The sequence below is a fragment of the Papilio polytes genome, unplaced genomic scaffold (genome assembly GCF_000836215.1).
Source record: "Papilio polytes unplaced genomic scaffold, Ppol_1.0 DF824058.1, whole genome shotgun sequence".
NCBI classification, from domain to species: Eukaryota; Metazoa; Arthropoda; class Insecta; order Lepidoptera; family Papilionidae; genus Papilio; species Papilio polytes.
In genome coordinates this window covers 204,547-220,303 of record NW_013525146.1, presented here as the reverse complement: position 1 = coordinate 220,303, position 15,757 = coordinate 204,547, and the positions used below count along the sequence as shown (strand labels likewise).

General features: G+C 33.7%; 1 protein-coding gene across 1 annotated transcript in view; it reads left to right on the top strand.

Annotated features, from left to right (window-relative positions):
* The window catches only part of LOC106100296 (tRNA dimethylallyltransferase, mitochondrial), a 139,898-nt gene that overhangs the window by 58,495 nt on the left and 65,646 nt on the right, over positions 1-15,757 (top strand). The window contains exons 2-3 of the mRNA XM_013279120.1: positions 7,081-7,218; positions 8,231-8,625. Coding sequence (XP_013134574.1) covers positions 7,081-7,218; positions 8,231-8,625 — 533 coding nt within the window. The remainder of the gene's footprint in view (positions 1-7,080; positions 7,219-8,230; positions 8,626-15,757) is intronic.

The window sequence follows — 15,757 nt, the reverse complement described above, 5'->3', positions numbered from 1 at the left end:
ATTAATTTTGAATGCGTTTTGTAGAAAACGCTATAGCCAACACTAAATGGCGACGATAACCGCGGCCTTGGCTGATTTTCGCTATCTACGATATTAAAATACGAGACGCCTCAATGTCGCCACAATGTTACTATGTACATTATCACAATTGCTAAAATTATGTCCGGCTTAAATACAATGTAATCGAAGTATTATATCGTTGACTAACTGTTGCTCGCGATTTCACCCGTTTGAAATTAACAAATAAAAATATAGACTATTTTATTCACTGATAGCGTAGTTTTTTAATGGTGAAAGAATTTTTAAAATCGGCTCAGTAGTTTTTGAGTTATTTCAATACATACAAAAATACAAAAACACAAATCTTTTCTCTTTATGATATCAGTATAGATAAAGTGACGCTGCACTAATCTTTTTACCTTTTTATGTATAATAGAACAACGGAAAATGCATTTTATTATAATTTCATGAGAAAACAACTGACACACTAACGAAATTCGACATTTTCAAATAGTAATAATTAATTTGCAATTAAATAGTGTTCAAATAATTCAGAGCACTTTAATTAATTAAAATGTAATATTAAATTGTTTTCTTTTAGCGCATGTGTCGGGTATACTCTAGCACATGGCAACTAAATTGTCGTTATCAAATTTCCGCGTTGTAATGTCAACCGCTACGTGGTATTTTAAACACGTGTTATGTCGCAAATTCGCGAATTTATATCGATATTTGACACCGCTTATGTAACATAACGGTTATATTATTTAATTCAATATTATTACAAGATATCACGTTACTATAGAAACTAGATAGGAATTATCATACTAATATTAAAAATGCAAAAGTTTAGATGGATGTTTCTTAGAGTTTATAGCCTAAACGGCTGAACAGATCTGGATTGTAATTTGGTATAGATTTAGAGAATAGTCTGGAAGGACACATAGGCTACTCACTTTTGTTTTTTTTAATTCCAAGTGGATAGAGTAGCGGCCGAAAGCTAGTAATATTATAAATGCGAAAGTTTAGATGGATGGTTATTAGAGTTTGTCGCCTAAAAGGTTGTACGGATTTCGAAGTATTTTTTTTTTTATAACATAAGGTGGCAAACGAGCAAACGGCTAACTGAATCCGCCAAAATGGCAAGGCGACCGCTGCCCATAGATGTAGAGGATAGTCTAGAAGAACACATATGCTACTTCCATTTGATTTTTCTTTTAATTTTGCGTCGAAAGCTGAAAGTTAAAAATTTGTTTAAATATATTCCCTTATTGAAACACATGTTTACTCCACACACCTTAAGTAACTAAGAGTCGAAACGTTTACAGTTTTGCTCACGCACAGTTTGTCGAAATAAATGTTTAGAGAATACACCTCTACTGTTCTCAGAACATATCACAATATGGCTATTCTTTTGTTTAGGAAAACAGATATCAAACGCTAAAATGTATAAAGTTTAGTCCGCCCAGGGCCAGTGTGTTTTTTTTTATAAGAGAAGGGGGCCAATGGCGGGAACACAGAGGTGGTCAACGATGCCCATAGACCTCCTCAACACCAAAGGAACAACAGATGCGTTGCCGGCCTTTTAGGAAATCGTAGGCTCGCTTTTTGAAGGTCGTATTACTTTGTTTGGAAATACCGCGGATTGTTTGTGGCCAGTTAAAACTGTTAACGAGCATTTATTAATGTAAAATTCGGTAGTACCTCGCGACAGAAGTGATATATTGTACCTGTATATTAAATTTAGTAGGTTATATTATCATAACTACTAAAGTGAGGTAAACAATAATAATATGAAACGTTTTTGAAGATCATTAAAAAAAATTCCATCGGACTTTGACTTCTGTTTATAAATTATTAACAATTCAATTGGATATGCTGTTTTAAAATACTTCAGAACAGTTTTTTTTTAATTAATATTTAACCTATAACATCTTATGTAACTTTAAGCGCCAATAGCCTAATGGTTTGGGGTACGGACAAATCTTAAGGTCGAGGGTTCGAATCCCGCCAATTGACTATTGTCGTGAACCATATCCTAGCACAAGCCTAGAACTTAGTTGGAATAGTTAAAGGAAATATTAGTAAATTAACAAAAAATCTACTAATATTTTCTAATTAAAAAAAAAAACAAAAAAAAAACTTTGTCGTTCAGTATCGTTAATGAATTATTATTTTTAATTTTGCATTCAAAAGTCATATAACTGATCGCGTTTAAAGTCATTAACAATACATCCACTTAAAATAAACCATCTTACTGGGCATTCAGTACATCCTAAACGGTCTATGTATTTTGGATGCATTCGAATCAAAGTCTATTTAATGTTGACACCTCTTCCAATAGAGTTATTTCAGTTGTATAGATCTATCTACACTGGTGACCTGGATCGACCAGTTATCAGAGAGCTCGATTCGGAAACAAGTCGCTGGCGGTCATATGTCACGGTAGACTGAACATGGCTCGTCCTACCGCAATAGGTCACCGAGATACATCGGCCAAGGTGAACGGAGGTGAATATTATGCGCAAATTATAGCCAAATGCAGGCGGGTTTACATGCGACGATAAAATAAAAAGAAACGTCACTCTTGTACGAATTAATGCGTAGTTTATCCTTATTTGCGTCTAATTATTGGCTTACAAAGTATATATTTTAAAACGTTTTTTTGTACGTACAAACAGTATTAATAAGATGTGGAGATTTTTTAAATAAGTATTTGTGATTTGCCTTTTTTATTTTAAACGATGTTAGATACGTATTTTATTGAATTTTTTACTACACTAGCTGTTGTCCACAACTTCGTTCACGCAATATTAAGATAGATAAAGTAGCCTATAATGTGCCTGACTATGTCGGCCAGCGTTCAATGAAAGACCGGTCGAAATCGGCCTAGTTTTTCGGTCATTACCGGGAACAAACGCGGCTTGCGGACAGACAGACAGACAAAGAGACAAAAGTTTTTTGAATGCGGTTTTCGTATCAGCAACGCAAATACACCATCTTTCCGTAATCTAGCATTTGTCTTTTGAAATTACAAACAGACACTCCAATTTTATTATATGTATAGAAGACAAGCTAGAAAAATAATTTGTTATTTCAAGGAACGATCATACTTCATACTGATATAAATGCGAAAGTTTATATGGATGGATGGATGTTTGTACGAGTTTGTAGCCTAAATGGCTGAACGGATTTCTATAAAATTTGGTATAGATGTAGAGGATATTCTAGAAGAACACATAGGGTACTTACTTTTGATTTTCTTAATTCCACGCGGACGGATTCGAGGTCGAAAGCTAGTTGAATATAAAAATCTATATCGTTAATCTATTTTTAATCTGTTACTAACACGTGGGAGGCTGTGATATGGCCGTGGGATTAACAAAGGGTGTACTAGTTATGTAGAACGATGTCTCAATTATGGAAATGCGCGTAAAACGTATGAAATATATGGAATAGGGCCAGCTAAGGATGGCTCCAACAATAACTTGCATATTCATAAATTGACGGCTAAGAAACGCGAGTTCAACTATATTAAAATAAAACAGACGAGTATGTTTGTGCGCGGTAACACTAAAAATATGATATGGAAATTTTTATTTGCGTTTGATATCCTAATTATTCAATAATGTTATAAGGTATTCATATTACAATAAAAAAAAACCTCTTTATTGTCATCATGTACATTTACATACAGTGAATGTATTTAACAAAAAAAAAAATATGATGACAATGAGCTGCAGGCTCAATATGAGTACCTTACAAGGATTCAGAGCGGAAAGATAAAAACTTTAGGCAAGAATGTGATAAGGCACATAAAAGTCTCGTAGTTTGTACGATGAGTAAAACCGTGGGATATAACTAGTTTTTTACTTAACGCAAAATTTTAACTACGATGACCTATTTTCGGTACAACCGGTCATATGTGAAATTAGATCAATGATATACACGTGCGTAGGTATGTTACTAGCTAAGAATAACGAACACATCAGAGCGGAAGCAAGAATTATCTATATATAGACACTAGCGGTATCCCACGGTTTCGCTTTTATTTAGCATATGCGTAACAGATTAACGACTTATCAAGATACTAGTTTTTGTCCGCGACTCCACGATGGAATTAAAAAAAAAAGTGAGTATGTGCTCTTCCAGACTATACTCTATACCAAATTTCATTGAAATATTTCCAGCTGTTTAGGCTACAAACTCTAACAAACATCCATCCATGTAAACTTTCGCATTTATAATATTAGTATGAATAAGATTAAAGCACTGGAAACTGACGATTTCAATACATATTCTTATTAAAAAAAATAACTCCGAGGTAAAACCCGCTGTATATGTTCTAACAATTTTAACTAAACAGTCGAACTGTTAATGCAAACTGTGAGTGTATGTGCACAATTTTAACTGTCACTTGAACTGTACACCAGACTTAACTGTTTCATTATCTATACTATTATAATAAAGCGTAAACACACACTTCTTTGTTGCCTAAGATGTCAGCTATTATAGCATGTTTTTGAATAATTCTCTTTTTAAATAAACGCCCTACACTTACGTCAGGCTTTAGGCTATACATTTTTACGCCAGTAAACTTAGGGGGTAAATGTTTTGGATAAAAACCCTAATGTGGGAAAGAGACCATAAGTTGCTGCCAACATCAAGGTAGCAAGATTGTCATCATGTCATGTCATTTTGACATTTGTAATTGATAATTTGACAAATGTAAACTATAAAATAAAATTTTCATAATTTCATGCGGATGAAGTCGCACGGGAACATATAGTAATTAAATAAATATAAATGATTGATTATTTTTAATGGTTAATAAGTCTTTAGTTTTCCTTGAATTTAATCAATTTAAATTGTGACGACCGTTACATTACTTGTGTAAATAAGTTTTTTACAAAGTCAACGGTCACCATTAGAACAATCGGTGTAATATATTTATGTCATTAAATAACTAAACTAGAGCACAATGTTAATCAAACTGATTGCGTTGAATTACGTTTCTTTAAATCAATGATTCTACTAACCATTATCGTGGGGACGAGAAAAAATTACAAGTGGGTGAAAGGTGGAATTAGACAGTGACAAGTTGGACATTCAAATTATTCAAATCGAAGACATCGATATGTCACCGATTAATTGTTAATTTTAAAATTCGTCTGTTTGTTATCTTACTAGACGTTATTGCAAACTGTGAAATGAACTACTGTATTGAAGTAAGCATGATGTGATGTGTTCTCGACAATATATGTCAAACTGTATAATTTTAGTTTAAGTTAAGATATAACTTTGAAGTTTATGCAAAGCAAAGAACATTTTGGTTTTATCCGATTTTATAATTTTTCTAGTCGAATTAAACGTAGGCGTAATTCACAATCTATCGGTGACATACAAATACACTTTGTTCCAAGATAACGTGGACATTTAATAACAAAAACGCATCGTAGGTTACTCGTCGCCATGAAAATGAGTATTTTGATAACTGGACCATTCAGATCGCGTCGACCGTTTGAATGTCATACTTTATCTGTATTACGCAAATGAACCCAATAAATAAAACATCCAAAATTCTTAATGGATCCGATACGATATCTGGGGTCATGGTATCACGCTCTTGCACAACAAAAACCCTTCCGTTCCACTTCGTTCTCTGATATAAATGTCACCTTGTTCTTACGTCTGATAATTCACGCTTGTTACTAATGATTGGACGATGCGCTTTCTTGTCAAGTTTCACCGTTTTGAGTGAAATTCTAATGCCACTTTTTAAACCTTGTCTTTTTTATAGGTGGCAAACGAGCAAGCAGCCACCTGAATCCGAAATGGCGAAGCGAAAGGAAGGTTGACTAAAATTATACCTCCGGCACCACACTCATTTATCCATCCATCTATTTATGTAAACTACCGCATTTATAACATTAGTATGATAATTATTGTTAATAAAATAAAATAAAAATAAAATAGTCTTTATTTCAGTCCTGCATTAAAGTTATAAAAATTAAAAATAATTAAAGTAAAAGTTAAATAAAGTTAAAAAAGCATAAATAATAACTGTTCTAATATTCGTTTTTTTGTTTAATTTCTGCAGATCTGTTTGCCATTCGGCAAAGGCCTCCTCCAACCTTTTCCACTCATGCCTTTCTCGCGCTACTCTGGCCCACGTCACTCTATTATTGTTAATATACACAATATTTTACGGTTCAGTTTTCAAGAATGTAATAAAGGATTTTGTGATTGGAATATAAAATTCCTCCAAGTATAACATAACTTTAATTAGTTTGTAGGGACATTTCCGTCTATCGACTTCAAATTATGATTATTTGTTTCCTTAATAAATTAAAAAATATCGGTTAGGTTTTACCCGTCATAAAAAATAAGGAAAACATTCATAGAGCTGATAGGGATACTCATTACTATGCATCCTGGAACAGACTTTATTTAACAAAAATAATTCATTCATGTTATTTTGGCTATATTTAAATACTAACACAATGAAAAATTTAGCAGAATAGCATTCAGAAGTAAGACAAAAATTATGATTAAAATAAGCAAAATATCAAAGATACATACGTAATCTATACTACTATAATAAAGCGTAAACACACACTTCTTTGTTGCCTAAGTTATCATATTTTTGAATAATTCTCTTTTTAATAAAAAGTCCTACACTTACGTCACTCTTTAGGCTATATATTTTCACGCCATTAAACTTAGGGGTTAAATATTTTAGATAAAAACCCTAATGTGGGAAAAAGACCATAAGTTGCTGCCAACATCGAGAAAGCAAGATTCCTAAGATTTGTCATGACATGTCATTTTCACATTTGCTATTGATAATTTGACAAATGTAAACAATAAAATAAAATTTTCATAATAGCATGCGGATGAAGCCGCACCAGAACAGCTAGTTTAGAATAAAACTTCGCTAAAATAAAAGGTCGCTGTGATATCACACTTGACTCTTCGAACTCCAGCCATTCAGGTTTAAGAAGAGTACAATAGATCGTTAGAAAAAATCTACTAAAGCGAAGAATATAGCTTAGCATTGAAAGATTTCTTCTGTTTTAGGTGTATAAAGGTCTGGATATAGTGACAGCGAAGGCGAGTTGTCAAGAACGTGAAATGGTGCCACACCACCTGCTTGATCTATTGGAACCGCACCAGATGTTCACCGTCGTCGACTTCCGCAACAGAGCTCTGAAGATTGTATCCTTTTTTACGCATTTTAACTCAAACATGAATAACAAAGGAGTAACGAAAGGAATGATAGATCGATGTAAATAAAAAAAACCCTAAACTGCCTCTAAAGTCTGTCCTCGGCGGTATTTCAAGAAGCGAGCCTATAATTTCCTCAAAGGCCGGCAACGCATCTGTAGTACCTCTGGTGTTGCGGATGTCCATGGGCGTCGTTGACCACCTCCGTGTTCTCGCCGCTCGTTTGACCCCTTCTCATATTAAAAAAAGTCTTCATGTTTATCTAAGTCGCCGTTAACATTTATGTCTACTCATCATATTCATCCACCCCCTCCCCCTATTCTTTTCCTGTACAGTAAGTCTATCTTCCATCTTCAGTCGACACTCCCTTCTTGATCATGTCACCTTTCATGCGATCTATCAATCTCTTTTAAGACCTACAATTACCGGTGTACCTCAACATTCATAACTAAATTTATTTTAAGGGGTTTTTGATATTAGCTTAAACATTTTTTCTATATGATTTACTCATTAGCTTACACACATTTTTAGTATTAGATTTATTGGATTATTTTCTATATCTCTAACACCTGACGCGCGGTCACCTTTGAAAGACTAAGCTGGGTGCTGGTCATTTACCGTATAATCGGCTTAAGCATTAGGAATATTACTAATTGCCCCAAATATTATTACCGCTACAACACCTGTGTTGAAAGGTATTTGTAAAGATTATTAATACATCACTAACGGCTACCTTTTTAGTATTCTCATTCGGTTTTTTTTTATACGAGCAAAAACCGTTTTTGTATAGAAACCGACGAACAAAGATTCTTAAAAGCAGACTTATTTTGAAGTTAAGCTTAAATCACTAGTCGAGTTAAGGTACATTATACCAGTCCAGTGATCGAATTCAACGCTGGCTTACAACTGAAAACATCTAAATTTTTAGTGGAACCCTGGACTGGGATATAATACCATAGTAAAATATAACGATAAATTGTAATAACCCTTAATGAAAATCCAGATACAAAATCTGACAGAAAAAGGGAAAATCCCAATAATTGTAGGCGGCACGAATTACTATATCGAATCTATCGTCTACCAAATTCTTGTTGAAGACATGAATGACTCTAACGCCCTCTTGTGGGAGACGAGTAAAAGAAAAAGAGACAATGTAGACAACAAAAATGATGAATCTCAACCAAAAAAACTCGCTGTTGACTGTAATAGTGATGTGGACAAGGAACCCGTATCTAGTGATGTGAATGAAGTAGAAAATTTTATCGATAAACAAAAGCTACAGGAAGAAATCGATAACGAAAGTAACTTCACTAACGAGGAAATCCATGCAAAATTGAAATCGATAGATCCGGTAATGGCGTCACGACTACATCCTAACAATAGAAGGAAAGTTTTAAGGTAAGAGTATTCAAAAACATTAAAACTAAACAGAATCATACATTGAAACTCCGAAACATTTGTCGTGATTGTCGTAAGTTATGAACAAACTTTTAAGTTAATAAGTTAATTAGCAGATAGGATGAAAGGGAAGGCAATACGGGAAGGCTGACTCCAGGAGAAATCTTTAATTAAATTCATATAGGTTATACCAGCATTGACGCACTGGTAACTAATGAACATACTTTTAAGTTAAGAAGCAGATAGGATGAAAGGGAAGGCAATAGCTGACTCCAGTAGAAATCTTTAATTAAGTTATTTATGTCAGCACTAGCTGTTCCCGTGCGACTTCATTCGCATGAAATTGATTACATTTGTCAAATTCAATTGCAAATATCAAAATGACAGACATGACATGATCACAAAGCATGGCAATTTTGCTTAATGTTGGCAGCAACTTATGGTCTCTTTCCCACATTCGGGTTTTTATCCAAAATATTTACCCCTAAGTTTAATGGCGTGAAAATATACAGCCTAAAGCGTGACGTAAGTGTAAGGCTTTTTAATAAAAAAAAGAGTTATTCAAAAATATGCTGTAATTGCTGACATCTTAGGCAACAAAGAAGTGTGTTTACGCTTTATTACAATAGTATAGATTTACCCACTAGTGTAGTTCAGTAGGTCAGCAAAAAAAGTTAAACAATTTAGCAAAGATATTTTTTTACATTTCTCACTCATTACGAAGATAATGTTATACGCTTCGCTTAGTAATACATTATTAAAAATCTAATATTAGTGCTAAATATAGTATTTTCCACGAATTGATAATTTTATTATTATATTGCATCATACAGATTTGTGTGAGAATAATTTGCTGAACATCTTAGCATTGCCATTAATGGAAATTAATAAAATCGACGAAACGTCGCCAGAACTCGTTCATGTGATTAACATAAACATCAAAATGTAAGGCCGTATCGCATGATGACATAAAGCGTCGACCAGTTCTAAAGGTCTTCCTCTTCGCGCGGCGCTCGAAGGAAAATTACTATGTAGGGGGAGACGTATGAATGGCGGCGGACCAGGTTATGCTGGTCGATTTAACTTCCGCGGGTCTCTGACCGCTGCCAAGGATTTCGTAGATATTCCAATGTGTGCGTGCGGCGTGACCTTGGCTTTCCTAGCGGAGGCTAGAGGGGCCATGATTTCGTTTTTTCTAGGACATTTTCATGTAACATTGTAAAAATGTCTACTCGGAATGTGTAAGATAATATACATATTTAAGAATAATTCTTCTAGGAAAATAAATTAGATGAAAACATTAATAGTAATGTGTCAGGATTATTATCTACATATCTTACTAAAATAAGTTGTTAAAACATTTAATTATGTTTTAACTGATTTCCGTACACACTACAATTCTTAGTTGACCGTTTTCTATATTTTTCAAACCAGTTACAAATTCAGTGTTTAAATAATTATAGGGACTATGAATCGAAAATTTTCCACAGTTTTATGGTCACCCTGTATCACATCGCGGACGCGGCCCCCCGATAACCCCGAATTATTTATCGCGATCATTAAACAGCAAACCCTACGCCTCTAACTCGAAGCACGAATCGTCATTCTACTATGTGTAAATATTTGACGCGCCGATGGTTTTTTCCTGTTTCCCATCGCCATTGTACCCGCGATTTGGACTTCTAGAATGTTCCCTACAAAAGGATGATTACGTCACTAGTTGCTAAGGGACATATGAAGCGATATTATGCGTAGTGTATAGGTATTTGTCATTTATTGGACTAATAAAATATATCCATTACTAAAGATAGTGTATTTCCTAAATTCACGTCTGGAAAATAATTTTACCGATCTTTGTTAACTAAAAACAGCTACAAAATCTTTATAAATTTTTATCGATGGATGTTTTTGTTTCCTTTGATATTTTTTTTTATCAAGTGTCTACGAATATATGGCGTGAAGATATATTTCCCCGTACTCTACAATCGCAATGCGTCGAAGCTGCGAAGTCAGACCGTCGTGCGTTTTATTATTTCATTTTGTATGTAAATGCTTAAATAATAATATGTAGTTACATAACTCAGCGTCAATGGGCCGAGATAAGCGTCAGGGCTTTTAGGGTTCCGTGGCCCTTTGTTTTTGCAAATAAACCCTTAGAATAGAAAATAAAATTAGCAATCTTAGATTTTTCGGTCTTTTTTGTTTAAGACCAAACCAAAACAACAATGCCTCGGAAAGAGATTTGCACTGAAATGCTTTTTTTGTTGACAATGTTTTTTTTTTAAATATAGTTAACAGATTAAAATAGTAATAAGCAAATAACCCAACCTTAACGTGTTAATAATATTTTAGAGTGTAGTCTGATAGAGTATACCCGTTTTACAACCCCGTCTCCTAATAACCAATAAATGAAGTGTGTTAGTCATCTATACTACGAGTAATATACGAGTAATAAAGCGTAAACACACACAACTTCGTGGCGTAGGATGTCAGCAATCACAGCATATTTTTGTATAATTCTTTCTTTACTGAAAAACCTTACATTTACTTCACGCTTTAGGCTATATGCTTACACGCTATTAAACTTAGGGCGAAAAAAATTAAAAAAAAATCATGTGGGAACGGGACCATAAACTACAAGCTGCCAACGTTAAGGAAGCAAGGTTAGTATGGTAACGGTAATTTTCACATTTGTAATTGAGAATTCGACAAATGTAGACGATAAAAAATGTTTTAATAACTTTATGCGGATGAAGCAGCACGGGAACAGCTAGTTCTGTTATAAAAATACGCTACGGAACCCTTTATTGCGATACACAGGTCGCACATTGAAGCAGTATTCTTTTTACATTCATTTTATTCCATCTCTTCAGTCATCGAGCCTCTAAGGGAGAATCTATTCGGTTTGCTAATAAATTTCCCGATAGTGGCCATAGCGCGCCTTGCTGTGTGGGAAAAAAATAGGCTGTAGTAATATAGATATCGAGGCGACGCGGTGTCTGGCGTTTATTCCCTTCATTTTCTCGACAAAGTACGATGATTCAGGATGCGATTGAGCGATAGAGGTCGTAAATAAAGGGAATTTCAATCAGTTAGGTTGTAAGTTATTGTGATTATGTTACTTGATGGACTACTAATGTGATATAGAAATCGAAGGAGGCCAAAGCTCCAGTGGATAGATGGCATAAGTCGAGAGGCGGAAAACGTTGGCATAGCAAACTGTATGATAGGTCGAAATGTTGCTGGACCAAGCCAAGGCTCACAAAGGCCTGTGGAGCTTCAGAAGAAGAACTAATGTGATGGGAAATTGTATGTGGGGTAGAGAGTTTCAAAGATGTCTTGACAATAAACATTTTGCAATTAATATTACAATATAGCCCAATTTTGTTTTCGTTTGTTTGGTTTTTACCCGTGTTGACTTCATTTGTTTTTAAAAATAGTATAGAAATTACGCTGATCTTTATTGTTTGTTTAAATGAGATAATTTTAAATAATATTTCTTAGAACATAATTCCAAACATCCGTTTTGTAGATTGTCATTTATTTTTAAACAACTGAAGAAACGAGAATTATTATTAAAATTAATGTTTCCTTCATCCAGATGTCCGTTTTAATATCGTTGAATATGTATCAGTAATTAAATTGATGAATTTGAAAAATTAACATCATTAAACAACTTAATGATTATCATACGAAGGTTAATCGATGAACTTAGTTGTTAGGGCGGAGTTTTATATTAATATACTAATTATACCGGTTTAACGTCCCTATTAATATTGGAAATTCAGTAGGAAAAACTCTAGAAACAGATACTTTTAAAACAGATACAAATACAGATACAGATACAAATACTTATGATACGGATACTTTTAAATCAGATACAGATACAGATACTTTTGATAAGCAATGAGAGTTCTTATTTTCTTCACTCGTATAATTTTTAATCACCCAAATAGCCACAGAGGTGAACATACCTGAGGTCCATTTTGACCAAACTATTCTTACCCTTAGGATATTCAGTATTACTTTAAATTATGAAAACGGTTAACATATATGTCTATTCTACAGTCTATTTTTGAATTTTCAAACTAATCATATCAATCTATACTCATGTTATAAAGAGAAAAGATTTGTATTTTTGTATGTATTTGATTCATGCAAAAATTACTGGGCCGATTTTAAAAATTCCTCCACAATTAGAAAGGTAATTTATCCGTGAGTAACATAAGCTATATTTTTTTTACGCGGGCGAAGTCACGAGCAACAGCTAGTTTGTAATGAATTTAATAAATTACAATTTGGTGTGTCGAGTTAAAAAGTTAAATATTTGGACTAAAGCGTATTTGCTTCATAGGTCTCAATTAAACATTATATATGTCAGTAGTAATATAGGTCGTAATATAAATGTTAGCTCGATGGATCACCCACCACGTGGTATGACGTCACCCCGCAATAAGGAAGTCTGTTCAATTGTCCACGCATCACGCCACTATTCTGCACATATTTGGCGAAATCTAAAAAAGAAACTACACTATTAATAATTTTATCACGTGTTTTTTCTATATACGTACTTTCTTGTAGCTGCTTAGAAACTTGATCTAGTTTATTTTTCCTCTCAAATGCTAATTGAAATATAATTTTAAAAACATACATTTTCATACATAACATAGTTTCATCGTGTAGCATCTAATAAGTGGGTTATTAAGTGAGTTTAATTCAAATTTTGATTTTACGAATTTGCAAATATTTGCAGAATAGCGCCTCATTTATGGAATGCGCTCCATATTGAGTGATTTATATTTTACTGAAACCAGCTCACCAAATACATTTGGCCTCTTCTTCGATTCACAAAATTTTTCATTAGGATATTATCACTAATAATAGTAATATATTCTTACTTCTTACTAATAATATAAATGCGAAAGTTTAGATGGTTCGAAGTTTGCTCTAGTTCGTAGCCTAAACGACTGAACGATGTCGATGAAATTTGGCATAGATGTATGGGTTAGTCGGGAAGAACACATAGGCTATTCACTTTTGTTTTTGTGGACTTAGTCGCCGCGAAAGTTAGTCTTTAAATGATTTTGCTTATCAATATATATGCTAAAATTGTTACATACGTTTATAAAATAAATTATTTTTTTAATTAACGTTTCTGTAAAAAAACGGTTATGGAAACAATACGCGTGCTCAATTTTTCCGATTTAAACTGGTCATCAAATTTCATGTTAGTTGTTTCTGCTAATAAATATAATATAAATAATCCTGCTTAAAAGGACAACGCAGATAATAAAAGGTTATTACAGGATGTTGCCAAGGTTATCCTTGACAAGGGCTTTGTCGTTCTAACCTTGATGTAACTATGCTTTATTATTAAGATTTTTTACTTCTTTTGTGGCTAAATATTTATTTCTATGCATTTATATTATTTTATACTATATATTTTTTTATTAATTGCTTCGGCACTTTCAAGGTAAACATCGTAATGCAACATGCACATATTAACGAAATTCGAGGATATGTGACATCCCGCAGTGGGCCATGCTTGACTATGGCTTAGTTACCCTCACCTAAAGATAGTTTCCGAGTCACTCAGTGGTATAGTAAGTAGAGTCAATCACAATAAAGGTAATACGTAACCTAACGCGGTATTACCAAACTCAATTGTATTACCAACCTAAACTGTCATATTACCAAGAAATTTCAATGTAAATCTAGTCTCTTAATAGGCGTCATTGGTTAGTTAACTCCGGCCTCGGTGTTATGTTACGGTCTGATTATTGTCTAGATTCGAATCCCAGCTCGTAGGCAAATGATTGCTGTGTTTGTCACATGATGTTATTACTTGCTACACGCTATCATTGCAATTACGTTCATATTCTCTATCGTACAATAACAAACTAAAGTCTTATTATATTTGTGATTTAGATATTTAAAAAAAAAATGGAGTTTAGGCTTGGTTATAACATTTAAGACGCTGTTGTTTATTCTTTTACTCGTTGTCTCGTTGTCGTCGTCTTTTACTCGTTACTTAAGGTTTCTGAGTTGGATTTCCTTCAGTTCTTTAGAGGATCACATAGGCTACTCACTTTTGTTTTTTTTAGTTACATGCAGACGGAGTCGCGCGCGGATGATAGTTTTGAATAACATTAAGCAATATTATTTTGAATATATGGTTATGATATAACAAATACCTGCTGCGTGTAGCGCGCGATTATAAATTATGTCATTGCAATTCTAAGTACGTAATAAAGAAAAAAATCATTCATTCATTATGCAGGAGCGCTAAAATGCTGCATACAAACGCGTGGTGTCAAGGGTGCGTCGGCGCCGGCGTCCATTCACTCAGCCCATTCATAACTTACTTGAAATGACACAACAAATGAATTTTAACCTTATTCAGTAGTTATAGAGTTTACTTTCGCTTGCCGGTTTAACTAACTCGACATTTGGTTTTTACATTAGACGTCTACATGGTAGATTTAAGCAGCCTGCAAACGACACGTTATTATAATTCAATATTTTATTAGCAATAGAAATGTTAAAGAGGGTTTTTAAGTTGTCACTTCTATTTCAATCTGAAATATACCTATTTAATTTATTATGGATTGCAGTATTTTAATGTATTGTAGAATATATTTTAAACGATTACATGGAATTATCTGTTTGAATTCTTCAAATGTACTAAATCAGTCGATTAAATTTACAGCCATCGAACAAACTCTTGTTAGTGTATCTTTCGTTAACATACTTTACTAACGTTTTATTAACTTTATTTGCAAAAACAGGCGGTTAATAAAACGCGCCGTGTGTAGTCCGCCTTATACCCAGCGATTACACAAAGCGGTCAATTATGTCATCCGGGTAGTTTGCGATGTTCGTACCAGTTTGTACGAGCGTAGAGCGGCTTTGAGTAAGATATGCAGATTGTACGAAATCGTTTGAGGAAAATCAAATAAAAAAAACAGGTATAGTATACATCTATGAAAGATTTGTATTTTTGTGTGTATTCGATTCACGTAAAAACTACTGAGACGATTTTAAAAATGCTTTCACCATTAGATAGGCAATTTATCTGTGAATGACTGGCTAGGCTATGTTTATTAATTGTTTTGTTAATTTGACGCGGGCA